Source organism: Daktulosphaira vitifoliae, unplaced genomic scaffold (genome assembly GCF_025091365.1).
Source record: "Daktulosphaira vitifoliae isolate Bord-2020 unplaced genomic scaffold, ASM2509136v1 Scaffold_3, whole genome shotgun sequence".
NCBI lineage: Eukaryota > Metazoa > Arthropoda > Insecta > Hemiptera > Phylloxeridae > Daktulosphaira > Daktulosphaira vitifoliae.
The window spans coordinates 27468908-27484574 of record NW_026099574.1 but is presented as its reverse complement, the minus strand read 5'-3'; the positions used below and the strand labels follow the sequence as shown (position 1 = coordinate 27484574).

At 27.9% G+C, this 15667-nt stretch overlaps 1 protein-coding gene across 1 annotated transcript; it reads right to left on the bottom strand.

Moving 5' to 3' along the window:
- Positions 1-2292: 2292 nt before the first annotated feature.
- Positions 2293-15667, bottom strand: LOC126903305 (chitin synthase chs-2). The gene is made up of 20 exons (XM_050681436.1): positions 15458-15667; positions 12526-12663; positions 12197-12441; positions 11833-12126; positions 11513-11740; positions 11250-11449; positions 11037-11187; positions 10775-10977; positions 10524-10712; positions 10193-10457; positions 9648-10121; positions 9382-9582; positions 9087-9313; positions 8861-9028; positions 6701-7254; positions 6496-6638; positions 6099-6436; positions 5727-5894; positions 4186-4441; positions 2293-2684 (listed from the first exon to the last, which is right to left on the bottom strand). The coding sequence occupies exons 2-20, from the start codon at positions 12657-12659 to the stop codon at positions 2437-2439; spliced, it is 4686 nt and encodes a 1561-aa protein (XP_050537393.1). The 5' UTR covers positions 12660-12663; positions 15458-15667; the 3' UTR covers positions 2293-2436.

Below are 15667 nucleotides of genomic sequence, written 5' to 3'. Positions count from 1 at the left end.
TCTGCAATACATTTAGAGCATGCCTAGTCTACGATTATCAATCCGAGAACTGGCAAAAGACTATTAGACTTTAAACTATGGAGAAAATTATTGATAGGTATATAAAATAGAACCCTAAAGTAGATTCCTCTATATAAAAACTAACATGCGTACCAAACAGGATAATCTTCTGACACAGCACTATATAATTTAACCACTAAAGTGTGGAAAGCCATAAAGAATAAAATGTAAGCAATAGGCATATTCCTGGACATTGGAAAGGGCTTTTGATAATACACTCTTTAATACAATGTGTGAATATGCATAACAGCACGGAATAGAACCACTTATTATTAAGTGGATAAAAACCATGCTTAAGAAACGCTCCATTTTGGGACAACTCAATGAAACCAAAATGATCAAGAGTTGTAAACAGGGATGCCCACTAGGAGGAGTTCTATCTCCCTGTTATAGTGTCTAGTTTTAAACTCGCTTATTAACAAGTTAAATAAATATTGTTATACACAAACCTATGCGGATGACTTAGCTATAGTAGTAGTGGTTAAATTCTCTGACAAAATTATAGACTTCGCACAGCAGAGACCAAACACTATACACATGTGGCGTAGTAAATACAGCCTAGCTGTTAATCCAAACAAAGAAGAGGTAGTAATGCTTATCTGGAGAAGAACAGAACTTGACAGTCTTGATATACTTAGCCTGAAAGAAGTTTCACTTCATCTAAGCGTACTGGTAACACCCAATGATTTTGTTTAATATAATTTGTATTATTATTTATAATATACGTATAAATATCCGTGTCAAGTAGAAGTTTTATTGTATTTAATAAACAACATATTAATTTTGACCGTATATCTAATAAAACAATAAATAAAAAATAGACCTCAGTGGACGCTCCCGATACCTTAAATAATAGATTTGTACCCTCCACAACGTTGGTAAACCTGTGAGCTTATTCAATCACGTCGCAACTGCAGCGAAGCTGCAGTCAATTTTTAACAAGTGCGTATAATTACGTTTATTAAATTTTTAAAATGAATACATTAAAATTAATGTATTTTTTATCGCGGATAAAAAACTTTAAGAACAAAATTGTTTGTAATTTTTTTCTGTCATATTATAGAGTTAAAAATATAAATTGTTTTTTAATAACATTTTAGTTAAGGACTTTTATTTCTGAAGAGATGAAAAAAAAAATATTTAATTGTATAATTTGTAAACCTTATATGTGTGTAATTCTCTTTACAAAAATTTTAAATTTTTAGTATTTGTAAAAAATAGTATTTATCCAAATTTGGATCATTTTGTATACTAAGTGTCCGGTAATATCGTTTCACGAAAATCTTTAAAAATATAAGAAAATGAAATTTAGACAGCATATTAGTAGCAATAAGGTTTTTTTCTTGTATACTTTTTATGATAAAACTATTAATTTAGAAGATATAAGTATTTTTACATTTTGGCGGGAGTAAAAGAGCGGTTCAGAAATGTTTAGAGATAAAAATAAACAGACCCGTGCTTCACCTCCTCTTTTATTTTTAAATGTTAAAAATCTTCGAAATACAGATTCAAAAGTTGCTATCCATCAGTCATTTTCTTGGTTAGATTATTTTTTTATTCTTAAGCCAATTAAATATCTATGTTACCATTTAAAAAAACGTAAGTTGGTACAATTTTAAGAGGGTAAGAGAATACAACTATTTTTTTCTTGTTAATTAAAGTGAATAGGATATTAATAGGCTCTAAAAAAACATAAGAGACTGTTTAAGCCAATAAATACTGATTTAACGTACGATGTTTAGTTTTTCACGCATTACTAGAGTAAATACTACAATATTTTCATGATTTAGTGTTATCGTTGTTTAAAATTTATTTTTAAATATTTTTATTTAATATTATTGAATGTATTGTTTGAATGACTTCAATATAAAAAAACAAAGATAATTTAATAAATAGTTTACTAAAAGAAAAATTAACATTTAATCTTAATGTACGTGTACATATCTCATGTGATGTTTGATCCCACCTAAGGGCATTGGCCCAAAGGTCTGTGAAAATACCTCATTTTAGAACACCCGTAATTTGTTCTAAATATGATTATGGAAATATTTGCAATAATTCCAACTAAAATATTGAAATTACTCATGTAGTTTTTATGTTGTAAATATAAAATATTAACATTTATTTTTGTAAAAGATATGTAAAATTTTTGTATCTAATTGAGTAAAATTATATTTCAACTATGTATTAAGAAAGACAATTGACATTCTTTTAATGAAAAATTCAAGTAAAAAACATAAGATTACGAGACTTTAATCAATATTTCATATTAAAAAATAAATAATAATGATGGCATAGATACAAAATTTAAAAAAGAAATATTCTGTTGACTAGAACACTTGGTGACTAATTTTAAATTAGAAACTAAGTTTTTGATTAGTTAATAGTATGCAATTGTAATTCATCTTCATCATGTTCATAAGCAGGATTTTGACTCCCTTTAAATATATCTTTGACACTGATGCCAGCATTTGACTGTCTCTGTGTTTGGTTAAATGCATTATTAGCGCCTAGTGTTTGCATTTGTGATTTTCTTCTTTCTGCTTGCATTGAACGCCTTCTGACTTCTAGAGCCTGACGTACTTCTTTGCCCATTGTCAGTTTTCTACCCAATACCGGTGTACCTAAAAAGAGTCAATTAGAATTTTATTATTTAAATACAACATTCTGGTTAGGGTCGTCGAAATAATTATGAACACGAGTTAATTCAGAACAAACGTCATCGCTTTTGCGTGAGCATTTGAGAAACCAAAAAGGAGTAAAAATTGAAAGTTTACACTTCGATTAAAAGATTAAGTTCCCGCCAATTTTTGCATCATTGATATCTATTTTATAGTGCTTATTAAATTTCTTATCTCTTTCAGTTGAAAAACGGGTATTCAATACGGGATAATTAATTAACTATGCCTCACGAATTTTCTTTAAAAATATTAGTGTTATCATAAATGTAATTATTTTATTTGTTATAACTCTTTGTTGAGCTACTTGCCAAGAAAAATAAAGATTCCATCTTCATCCCTTAACCCTCAAATCTATATCAACTTTAGTTTTCTTTTATTAATCTTGTTTAGCAGAAAAAAAAATTCTTAACGAGATATCACTATATAAAGTTTAGGGGATTTATCAAATAAAACAGTAGTCGGGTAAATACAGTAACATTAATATTTAGTGATAGATAAGAACAATCAGTTTATTGTACCGTGACGTAAAATTAGAGTCTTTTATAAATCAACGTGAGTAATACTCACGTCCTCTAAACTTTCATGAATCATATCTCGCTGATAATTGAATAAAATAGAAAAAATATTTTTTAAAACTAAATCTAATCTGATTATATAATAAAATAGGGTTACCATTTGAAAATTGAAAGTTAATACTGATTTAAAGCAAAAGGGACGGTCATAAAAATATAATTTTACTCACTGAGCAGCCCAAAATAGAAACATAATATTTCATAAAGAAAAAAAAGATAACTTATATTTTCAGAGATCAATTGTGAGGCATAGTTAATCAATCACCTTGTATATTCAGTAAGAATTCTTTTTTCAATCAGATACAAGGTTAAGGTAAGTCGTTACTTTCAATTCATATTCAGCTATTATTATTCTAACAGGATGATATTGCATTTTTGATACAACTAATTCTCATAGACACGCAAAAGATAGATCATAATTTTCTAAACTTTTTTGGATAGAGATAATTATGAGCAGTTATTATCAAAAGTTTTGTAGCACTTAATCTTTTCACGATTTTAATCTTCAGTCCTTATTTGACAGACTACGAACTAATAATTTTTTATTTTTACAAAAATTATTGAATAATTAATACAGCACTAGTATTAATGTTAATAATTAATCCATAGATTATGAATATAAGGGGAAATTATTAACAGACATGTTGAGATATCTGATTACAATAAAAAAATTGAAAAACTATGACATAGTGAAGTATAGGAGTGAAACAATAGTTTACAGCGGTTTTACACGGATTTGTGGGCTGTTGATAACCGTCAGAATTTAATTTTTCTGTAAAATTTGTTTATAATTACCTAAGCTGATCTTATACGCCGTGATAAAAAAATTTAATGCATTGTTGAAATAAATAAAACATTAAGTTTCTTATTACCTTGTGGCTCATCTTCATCTTCTCCCATTTTCATCTGTAAGAACCTTTTTCGGAACGCTACGTCCAGTGTACCGATTGTGCGAGTTTTTTGTCGTTGTTTCTCTAAATTATAAATGGTACGTCGACGTCCCACATTTCCTCCACTTGATCCAGAATCATTATCATAATCACCATTAATACCTTTTAAGCGCTGAAGATGTTTTACTATAACTACTGCTTGTTTGTCAAGAAGACCATCTTGTGTCAAATCTTCAGCCTTGATGTAAACAAATTTCAAACATTTTTTAGAATAAAATACTAATTTTTATTAGAAAACAAGGTGTCGATAAAGTTATACAGAGTAGAGCTGATAACTCTTATAAATTATGATAAATTTATCATTTCGCTGTATTTATTTTTTTGAACAATTTTTGCATTCTTAAACTGCATTAAAATAATTTTTTTATTATTTGAGTTTAATAGGAAAACTTAAATTTTTTTTTTTTTACTTTATTAAAATCATTACTTTTACAAAATTATTACAGACAAGGGGCTATAGTAATTTTAGGACAAGTATTAAGTGTCGTCATTTCTGACCCCTCTAAAGAATTATTGAACTAATGCGTATGCAATGTGATTTAAATTAAAAAAAAATATATTTTGTTAATTTATCTTCTATAATCAGAGAAGACTTGAGTCTTTAATATTTTTTTATTAAAAAATTATATAATTTATAACTGCATAGAAGTAGACCCAAATTTACCAATACGTGGTACCAGTAAAATTTAATATAGTAGTACCCTTAAAAAAACAAACCATAAATAATAATTAATCTTAAAAAAAAGTAGTAACTATTAAAAACTATACTGTAAATAAATTTATATAATAAATATGTATAAGGTGGAACAGACTTAACTGTTATGTATTGTATATTTTGATAATTATTTCGTTGTATTTTTATAAAATAATTTTTTTATTCTTAGACTAGGTTATAAGTACATTTATTATTATTTTTTTTTAATAAAATTAAAAAAAAAAATTTTTTCAAAATTTTAAAATAATTTTTATAGCTTTCTTCCAAAAATTTTTTATAGATTTTACTTAAGTTATAATTGTTCTTGGTTAGGTCTGTTTTATTCTGTATATATATATATTAAAATTTTTACAGGCTAAAAATCTTAATTTGGAGGGTGTCATACAAACTTGTCGACTTAATGCTCGTTATATAAATGTGATAGTAATAAAAAAAAAAATCTTAAAATTATTGCTTTGTTTGTGGTGGTGTTATTTATATAATTTTTATAATCTTATAAATATGGTCTTTCCAACTTAAGCTTACTTTTAACTAGTTTAAAAAAATCAATTAACTTGCCTAGTCTTGGTGGACACAGAGAACATGTATTTCTAACAATAAAAGCCAGCTTTTATTAGATTTTATTAAAATTTCTTACTTTGATGCAAAATTAACAATGAGAAGGTATCAATTTTATAATGAGTGTTTTTTTTTTGGAGAGGTGGGTATTTTTTATAAGACAATGAAAAATTATATTTAGCACTCTTACCTTATTATTACAGCAAAAGTTTAAGTCAGTTGAAGCTAATATGTGTGATAAAGTTCCAAACCGGTGAAACAACATAGCAGTAAATTGAATAACCATAATTAATGCAAAGAAAAATACAAATACTAAACCGATTGGTTCCAAATGTAAGTATTCTTTTGTGACGATAATCTGTCAATACCAAATTAAAATATATTAATAATTTTAAAGCATTATAATATTAAGGAAATATTTAAATAGGGTATCAAAAAAAAAAAAAAAAATCAGTCATTTATACTAATTTTTTTATCATATAATAAAGGCAAAAAAATTTTATTTTTACGTCTTTTATCTGACACCAGGTACTTATAAGTCATAAAATTGATTTATACATACATCAGAAGTTTCAGGAATAATGGTCGTATTTGTTCTTTCACCCAATGGCCAATCCAAATGTAATTTGTCTTTGTTTAATTGAAGTAAAAATACGACGAGTACAAAAAGTGCATTTATCATAAAAAATGTAAATACTGACTTATTTCTGAGTTCGATCAAATCAGCTGCAATTCTGGCTTTTTCGTTTTTATCTTCGTCAATAGGATACAAATATTTGTCGATTAAATCTCTCCAGAATTGTTGCTCTGCCACTGATAAATATGTTACAGGACCTTTTTTCAGAGCTTTATCTTCAATCCAGTATGGATTAATATCGTCATTTCGTTCTATTTTTGGTTCTGGAAATGTTATAGATAAGTACAAACTTCTCTTAATATTTTTATAAATAAATGCATACCCAAAGATTCCTCATCAGTTTCGGTTTCTGAATGATCAATTTCTGATGGTTCTTCCTGTACGGGGTTCAATGCGATTTGATGTGGTACACTACTAGTAGAAACGTTTCGTTTGCGATTAACAGCATTTGGATCAATAATTGTTCTAAATATCACATTTTTATTAAAAAATTTATTGTGGTTTTTTATTAAAAATGTAAAACATACTTTTCTATAAAATCCATTCTTTTGCCAAGTCCTTCTAATGAATCTGCTATTCTAAGTAATTGCTGACGGTCATCAATTGGCTTCTGATATGTACAGAACATACATTTAAAAAGTCCTGCAAATGAAAGTTCAAATGAGCCTTCTTCGTTGTTGGCATTTGAATCCATATTTTGCAAAAATCCTAGCATAGACTTTTGTTTATTTTTTTTCTCTGCTTCTTCTGCTGCTTTTTTTTCTGCTTCGATTTCCTTTTTCGTACGTTTGACTTGGACTTCTCTCGTTCCCCACGTAACGATATTCAAATTAATAATTGAATACAAAATCAAAAGTAGATACATTGATGGAATAGAAAGCAAATAAATAGAGAAGAATATTATACAAGAAAACTCTTGTGGATGCAGTATTGCTGCTATAATAAATGAACCCAACATTGCTATCAAGAAAATAGCTGATGGTGAACCAATACCGTCTTCGCCTAATTGTAAAGCTGTACCTACGATAACTGCCATCATAACTAATGCATACATAGCTGATAATATTTGTGCTAAGAGCAACTATAAAAAATTAATTAACTAATATTAATGATAATAAACAAATATTTATCTAAAATAAACTATAAATAATATTATTACTTATAGGATATTTTGGATAATTATATATCATACTTAAAATAAATATATAAATTAGGGTGCCAGAAAATGAGCAAACTTTCAATTACTTCCGAAAACCGGCTTTCTTTATTCTAACCAGTAAAAAAATGAACTCTGCAAGATAAAAAGAAATCCAATAACGTTAATACGTGGCATAGGGCGTAGTTACTTAAGCTCAAAGTATAAAATTTAACTGTTTTTTTTTTACGAAAATCTATAATTATTCTAATTTTTATAATTTAAATTTTAAAATTATATAAAATGTTTGGAGTAAAAAATATTACAAATTCTACGAAAAATGGTTTTTGATTTTTTATTTAATATTAATATTCATATCTTGAGAAAAATAGGTAAAAGTTTTAAAACTCGAATTTTGCGAAAAAGTCTTTTTTTTTTCAATGCAACTTAATTAACATTTTTGGTATGCATTTCAATTTATTATTTAATGTTTTTTTTGACAATAAATAACTATTAAATTTAATTAAAAACATTTTACACTTTGTTAAAACAATTAATGTACTTTGTGAAAAAAATTATCACGAGTAATGATGAAATTGTATTAAACTAATACATACTAATTTTTACCAAAAATACACTAAATGCATTTACATATCATTTGGTGATTATAAAGTTCATAAAATTATTTGAACAAAGTGTAAAGTGTATTAAATTTGTATTATATTTTTCTTTTTGAGCTTAAATATTGATGTTAGACAAAAAATTAAAAACTATTTTTTATAGAATATGTAATTCTCTATATTTTTTATAGTTATCAGATAACGTTATCACGTGGCAGTGTTTACTTTATCAGATTGGTCTCAATTGCAGAGAATTTTTTATGGTTAAAATAAAAAAAACGATACTCACGCTATATATATGTTTGTATAGCTGTTTAGTAAATAAGGAAACAGGTTTCTATTATTCTCATTTTAACAATTTACTTGTTTCCTTACTTACTGAACATTTTGTATATATACAGAGTAATAGGATTATCAAAACCATTTGATGAGTTACAAAATAAATACAATATTGATTACAAAAATTTTGCTTCTTCTTAGTTTTATACATATTTGTACATGTATATTTCTTGATTTATCAGCTAATAATTACTGTTTAGAATAATCCCTTATAACTTAAAGGGATGTTAACTTAATTTTTTTAAATAGCAACATATATGTATAAGCTTCAAGAAAAGTACGGTTACTTCTTGACCGTACTCTTCGTTTAGCCTAGATATAAAAATGAGAATAACTTTTTAAGTACTAGTCCAAAAGTTGTCCATTTTTTTAATTAGATTATTGTCTATTTTATAAGCTAATCAATTATAGTCATAAGGGATAGTTCTAAAAAATAATTATTAGCTGATAAATTAAGAAATTTGCGTAATTATAAAAAGCAAATTTTTTTTTTCAATATTGTATGATATTTTGAGAATAATCGAGAAGTTTATGATAAACCAATTACTCTATATATTAAATTTATGTATAAAAAGTAAAAATTGTGATTTTACCTGGAACTCTGATTTGCATGTGAAACATACGAAAACAAATAATAATATAGGAATAATGTTGTAATAGAAACTCGTCCAATTATCTATATGAAATACTGCTACAAAAGCTCCTACCAACATAAGAAATATTGTGCCTGGTCCTAATATAGTTCCTCCCATCAACATTATCTGTAAAAATAAATCATCTTTAGGTAAGAAATTTTTTGTTATATTTATATTTACGTACATGGTAAGTGATATAAGGCATTGATATATTGTCATTGATTTTAATAGTTTTTTTGTAGTCCATCAATAAATCCATAATATTAGCCATTGTTGATGGAACCCATCGACGACGTTGATTGTAAAATTCATTAAAACTTTCGGGACAGTGAGTATATGCATCACTCGCAGCTGAATACTCAACTCGATATCCTCTTTGTAGTAATAATGTACATAACCATCTATCCTCTCCTACAAATTAACATTTTGTTATAATTTCATTATCTTGTATGTTTAGGATTTTAAGTAGTATTTTTTACCTTGATCGTATTGTACATAATGTCTAGCTTCGTCAGACTTCATAGTGTATCTTTTCATTACATTGTCGTCCATTAAAGCTTTACCGCGAAATAGTGAAAAACATCCTGGACTACATAAGACACAACCTATCATGTGTTCAGTAGCTTTTTGAAGCCAATGGCCAATAGCATATTCAAATATTTGATACCATGCCAATGGACCTAATTATAATTTCTAAATAAACTAAAGAGTCTCCAATAAAATTTATAGTCATCTAATTATTTACCAGCGCCTACAGGATGAATCCTACCACAAGCAGCTCCTAAGTTTTTGTTTTTTTTCATTAGATCGACTAAAAGTCGAACGGCATGTGGTTGGAAATCAATATCGCCATCAAGTGTAAGTAAAAATGTATTTTCTGCAATTACTTCTTTTCGTTCAACTGATATAGGTAGTTCCATTAATCGATGACCAAGAAGGTAGTACATGTACATAACCTGACTCCACCGTTTCCTGTGACGAATTTTGGACTTGTCTTTGATGTGTACTGTTAATTTAGTCTTACCTGGTAATGTCCAAACCAACTGACCACCAAATGGAGTAGGAATTTTAGTTGGGGGCTTAATACGTATATTTGTTTCGTGGACATGAGTGGCTGCTTCATCAATTGTGGACACGAATAGCTTAACGAATCTATTTACTTGACTCCAGTCATCGTTTTCATCACTGATTTCGAAACCATCATCCAAGAATATGTGCGCTAATTACAATAATTTAAATAGGTTAACATAAATATTTTAATATTGAATACAAAATATTTTTGTTACTCACTTTCAAATTCATAATAATCTGGATCCACTACGCGCAAATATTTTTGTGCTACTCGACGTGCACACTGATCTTCGTCCATACGGAGTATGGACTTTAACATCTCCATCATTTCTTCGTGAGTTTCATGCCACATAGTTGCACAGGCATATATTTTAGTAATACTGTCAGATTTTTTTACTGTTTTTGGTGTGTTACTGCTTACGTCTGTATGTACCGATATTGTTTCGTAGTATTCATCTGGTTCTTTTTCTCGGTCGGCTAAATCCTAAAAGTAAAATAATGAAATAGTTTTCATTTTGTTTTTTATGTTTCATATAAACAATAAATTTACTTCAGTTTTTACGTCTTTTTCGTCGTCACATCTCCTGTTCATCCCTAATGATTGGTCAATTAGTAAAGCGTCATACATTGGCCGAGCAAATAATTTCTCTGTAGTAGCCAAACGTTCACACTTTGGTGTCCATATGTGCAAAGTAACCCACGTTTGAGACAAAAGCCACAATAGCCAAACCCATACGTGCTGAAATGAAATATTGAGATTGGTACTGAAACTTTTTTAATTTATTTTATCTACCAATTTACCTCTCTAGTGATAAAATTGTTTAAGAAATTTACATCAGGTGAATCAAAAAATAAATAATCAGGAATAGATTGGTGAAAAAAACAAGGATCATCATGACGTAATCCACAAGCGATTATAAGGGCTGACATAGTTACTGGTACAGTTAAATTTACTGGGAACGCATAACTGAATCCTTGTATCATGATTTTACAAGCAAATTTACCTACAATTAGAGTAATTTTTTTAGTTTTAGTTAGCTTATTAAATAAAAAAGAGGTATACCAAATATATAACATAGATAAGCTGATACGATTTGTATAAGTAAAACATGCAAAGCAGTTAAATACTTGGCATCAATATCAATTGTATCTCCATTAGTGACAATATCTGAAAGATCCGGAAGTGTTGCTCCATTTCGAATTACTTGACTAACCTAAATTAACATGTGATTATTGATAGTGAATTCAGGAGAAATAAAATAAAATTATAATTCACCTCTAAAACTTGTATCTTATGACTTGAGAATCCAGCGTTTACAGATGTAAATAACTGTGTAACGCTTTCGCCTTTAATGAACATGACTACTATCATAAAAAATAAGAAACACAACATTTTCCACACAGATACTAACATATATATAAAGTATCGAGTTCTTTTCATTCGATCTTTTATGACGTATGCGAATTTCATGAAACCTAAATCAAGTGTGAGAATTATTAATCATTTCTAATTTAGTTACCTAAATAAATTTTAATTACCAAATAGCGTGTGTTTAGTAGTATAATTTTCCCAGTAACCACAAGAAATACAAAACACAGTAATTGGTATAACAAATGTATTCATCTGTTTTTCTGGATGCAGTAGAGGCCATAAAAAAAATCCAGTGGCTTGAGAACCAACAGCAATTAAATCCATAAATACTTTGGCATAAACTTCAGACTTTTCCGAATTAGTTTTACATCCTTTTGTTGTCCTAGATAATAAACCTACAAAATTATTAAAGTTATTGCATCAAGTTTTCTGTGTCTAATTAATATTTGTATAACGTGAAGATTTTTAGTATTATAGAAGAACTTACTAAGTAAAGCGGGTACAAAACAAAGACAATTTGTTAGCATGGCTCCTTTAATAACATCTAAACTAGGCAATACTACATATACTAAGAGGACCATTCCGAAAACATGTAAAGTTTCCATTACAAGAACAAAAACAAAATCTTTAAGTGGAGGTTTACGACAAGACTTGAAGAAACATATCCTGATGGAACGGATCAAGGTCCCTAATTCAGGAATAATAAATGCTAACAAAAGACACCATATCCATACTACTCGTTCTTCAGTAGGTAAATTAACTACATATAATTTATCACGACCTATATAATTGTAAACAATAATTAAATAAAATTGAATTTTTAATGAAATGTAATTGTATGACTTAGTTACTTAGATCTTTGTTACAGTATGTTACTACTCGTTCGGATCGTATTTGTGAAGTCATAAAAAACATACTAGATTTTGCCATAACCCCACAACATAAAACTATTGCAAATGTAATTAAGTAGGCTAGAATTTTGAGTACTTTAACAGTGAATTCAAGACAAGCTTGATTGGCCATGGACCCACTATCACTACGTGGTGGCAAATCTCGAAAAACATCCCAGGCTTTAGTTTCCGCAATAGTTCTTTGACTATAATAAACACATAACATTCAATTATTAATAAATGTAAACAAATAAGTCGATTAATTTTTTTAAATGTATTTTAGTTTTTACCTTCCACCATATAAGTCTTGAGTCAAAGGAGATCCTTCATCATCATCTGAAGAATTTTCATCACTGTCCTGGAGTCTTTGGTGAGACATATTGTTTACGGACTGAACGAAAGATAGACGTTGAAGTGACGCCATTTTTCTGAAACATTATTTAATTGAATTTATTCTCAAACTAATAGTCTTAAACTACAAATAATTAATTATTATAGTAAAATAATTAATACTTATTCATGCTACTAATTTTTCTTTTTAACTTAAAATCTTATTGCATATATATAACTTAGTTGTTAAGATTAGATTTAATGAACAATTATATCATCGGCATTAAATATATAAAATAAAATAGTTTCTATGATGACACATAAAGATGTGATACCTCATTTCATAAGTATTTTAATATTGTAAAGTTATTATAAAAAATGTTAGCTTTGATTTTAGGTTTAAATTAAATTAAATTTTAATTTGGTCTCACGTGCATTAAAGTAAATTTTGAATTCAAACTTTTTGATTTAGTGTAAGATATTTCTGTCATTACTATATCTTGTTATTGAGTAACTCAAGCAACGCTCTAATTACGTTTATTTTAAATTAAAATTTTCAATTTTGGGTTTTTATTTCAAAACCAGTTTAGTTGAATTTCACTCCTGTTAGTTGAATTTTTTTAAATATTTTTCTTAATGTAAGACATAGAGTTGGTGTCATTAAAATGATTCTATTGTTGTGAATATGGATGACTAAACTAAAGAAATACAAAATTATTACGTCAATCTAATAACACATTCGATTCCTTGATAGTCTATTACAGAACAAAATATAGTTACAGGTACTAAATTTTGTAACTGACGACAGGTTTTTATAGTATTATTATTATTATGTAGCGTACTAGACGAGCGTTCAAATGTTTATTTAAAACGAAATTCACAGTAGTGGGAAAAAGTATGCCACGGGGTCTAAATTCTTTCCTAGTACTTGAATTATGTGTATACTTATAGACGTTTGATTTTATGAATCTAGAAGTAAATAACTGTATTAAGATATTTAATTGGGTATTAATAATAATGCTACCACATATATTATGTGTGTAATCATTACCACAAAGGATATGAGTATAATGAACCGGTAAAAACGTTTAATGTCTCATTACGTTTATTGATATTAGTCACTAATTTTTTATTTTGTAGCCCTCTAAACAAGTGACGTAATGTCTACGTGTTTTTAGTAGCGAATACACTGTTTAATTTTTTTTATTATTATAAATAGTTTCATTGTCATGCTAGAATTGGTATGATTTTTTTAATTTTAGGTCATCGTTCTCTTTAAAAGTCATTGCTTCTGCTATAGAAGACGAGAAAACCTACTGCCACAGCGTAACGATATCGAGTCCTGATACCAACTCACCGACACACGAAGCGTTACTTTTAGTATTTGCAATTACAATAAAAGTGTATTAAGGTGGATTTTATTATTTCCCCTAAGGTAAATTAAGCAGGTTCAAATTGCTTGTGTATATTTCTAAAGTAATTTAGATGCATATACAGTCGAACTGTAGCTATATGTGACTAACAACTAAATATAGTTCTTTGAACTATAAGCGCGTATCTGGATTTTAATTCAAGCAAGTCCAATCTAAGATAGTTTAACAATTTACTCATTCTAATCTTTACTGACACATAATGTGCAGGGCCGTTTTTAGGAGGTAGTTTGCAGGAGTAAAAGCATATCAATATGCAGTCAATCAAAAATATTTTTTTTATTCTAATATTTGTAATTGTGATTTATATATATTTTAAAACTTCAATGAAAGCTTATTAATGAGAAAAAAATATTGATTTTTTTATTTTTTTGTTCATCAATATTATTCAAATGGTGATTCTGGAAAAATTTAAGGGCGCCACTCCACGCCAAAATCTTAAATACAGCCCTAGTAGTATGTGCACTAATTATCTATAATTGCAGAGGTTCAGGCACTATAGATTTAATAGTTATATTATTATGTTTCTAGAGTTTGGTATACGAGTAAATGGACACAGGATAGAATTCATTATGTGAGTGTTTTTCAGACTAGCAAGGTATACATTAGCCGTGAAAGTGAAACGACAGCGGTCGATCAGCCAGTGAAAGGAAAAATCTTAGGAATTGGTGCATTGCTACATATTTTTTTATTTAATTTTATGTTATGCTTTCTATATGATTATTATTGTTATATTTATTTTGATATTGTCTGCCTATAGTTAAGATGGTGTTGACGTCTATAAAAAGATTGACTGTAAATTATATATAATAGGCGAATCTTTTAGTTTATAATTAAACAATGCAAGTAATATCTATCATACTATTAATATGATATTATTTTATTATTAGACATCATACTATCAGTATGATTGTTCTGCTAAAATGTTTTATGCTTTTATGCTTAAATCTATCATAAAAAAGTTTATTAAGAGTATTTGAAAAACATTAAATATTATTTTGGTTGATTAATACATCATAAATAATTTGAAACTTGTTGATCGTTGGAAATTGACTAATTACCAAGAAAAGCAACCATGTGATAATTTCTACAACACACTTAATCTCTAATGAGTAAAAGTGTAATACCAAGAGGCATAATTAAATTTTATTATTTTATGTTTTTAAGAGTACATAACGTATTAATAAATTGCTTATTCGAAAACGTTATCTATTCGATATAGACTGTGAAAAGTATGTTGCACATTTAGAAAGGATACGGTAGACTTAAACGCTAGTTAACAACTGAAACACGTTGTACATTACACTGCCGATTAAAACTTATGAAATTATAATTGTGTTATTTTAAAATTATTTTGTGAGTTCTCCAAAGATCGAGCGCCAACAGGAGTTTCGAAACCAGCAAAGATAATATATTTTCACCAGAAAATAATAATATCAAAAGCACAAGCAAAATGTCTTACTTTGGCACGTTTATTTGATGTCCGCTGTGAGTAGGAGGCGGTTATCCGATTGTGAATTGTCTTGGTCACTTCATAGTTTTGAAATCGTGCGAACTCGTTTAAACGGGTGAGAGTATTGAGCGACAACAGTTTTAATGTCGACTTGTTTGTATAGCACACGCGAACGCCAACACGCGGCGACCGGACGACTGTGCATGGCCTAAGATAGAC

Excerpts from the sequence above, each read along its gene's own strand:
- LOC126903305 (XM_050681436.1), bottom strand. The coding sequence starts at position 12,659 with ATGGCGTCACTTCAACGTCTATCTTTCGTTCAGTCCGTAAACAATATG. Across the intron at positions 10,978-11,036 it reads TTATCTATGTTATATATTTG|GTAAATTTGCTTGTAAAATC; the intron begins GTATACCTCTTT and ends CTCTAATTGTAG. Across the intron at positions 5,895-6,098 it reads TTATTCCTGAAACTTCTGAT|ATTATCGTCACAAAAGAATA; the intron begins GTATGTATAAAT and ends TGGTATTGACAG.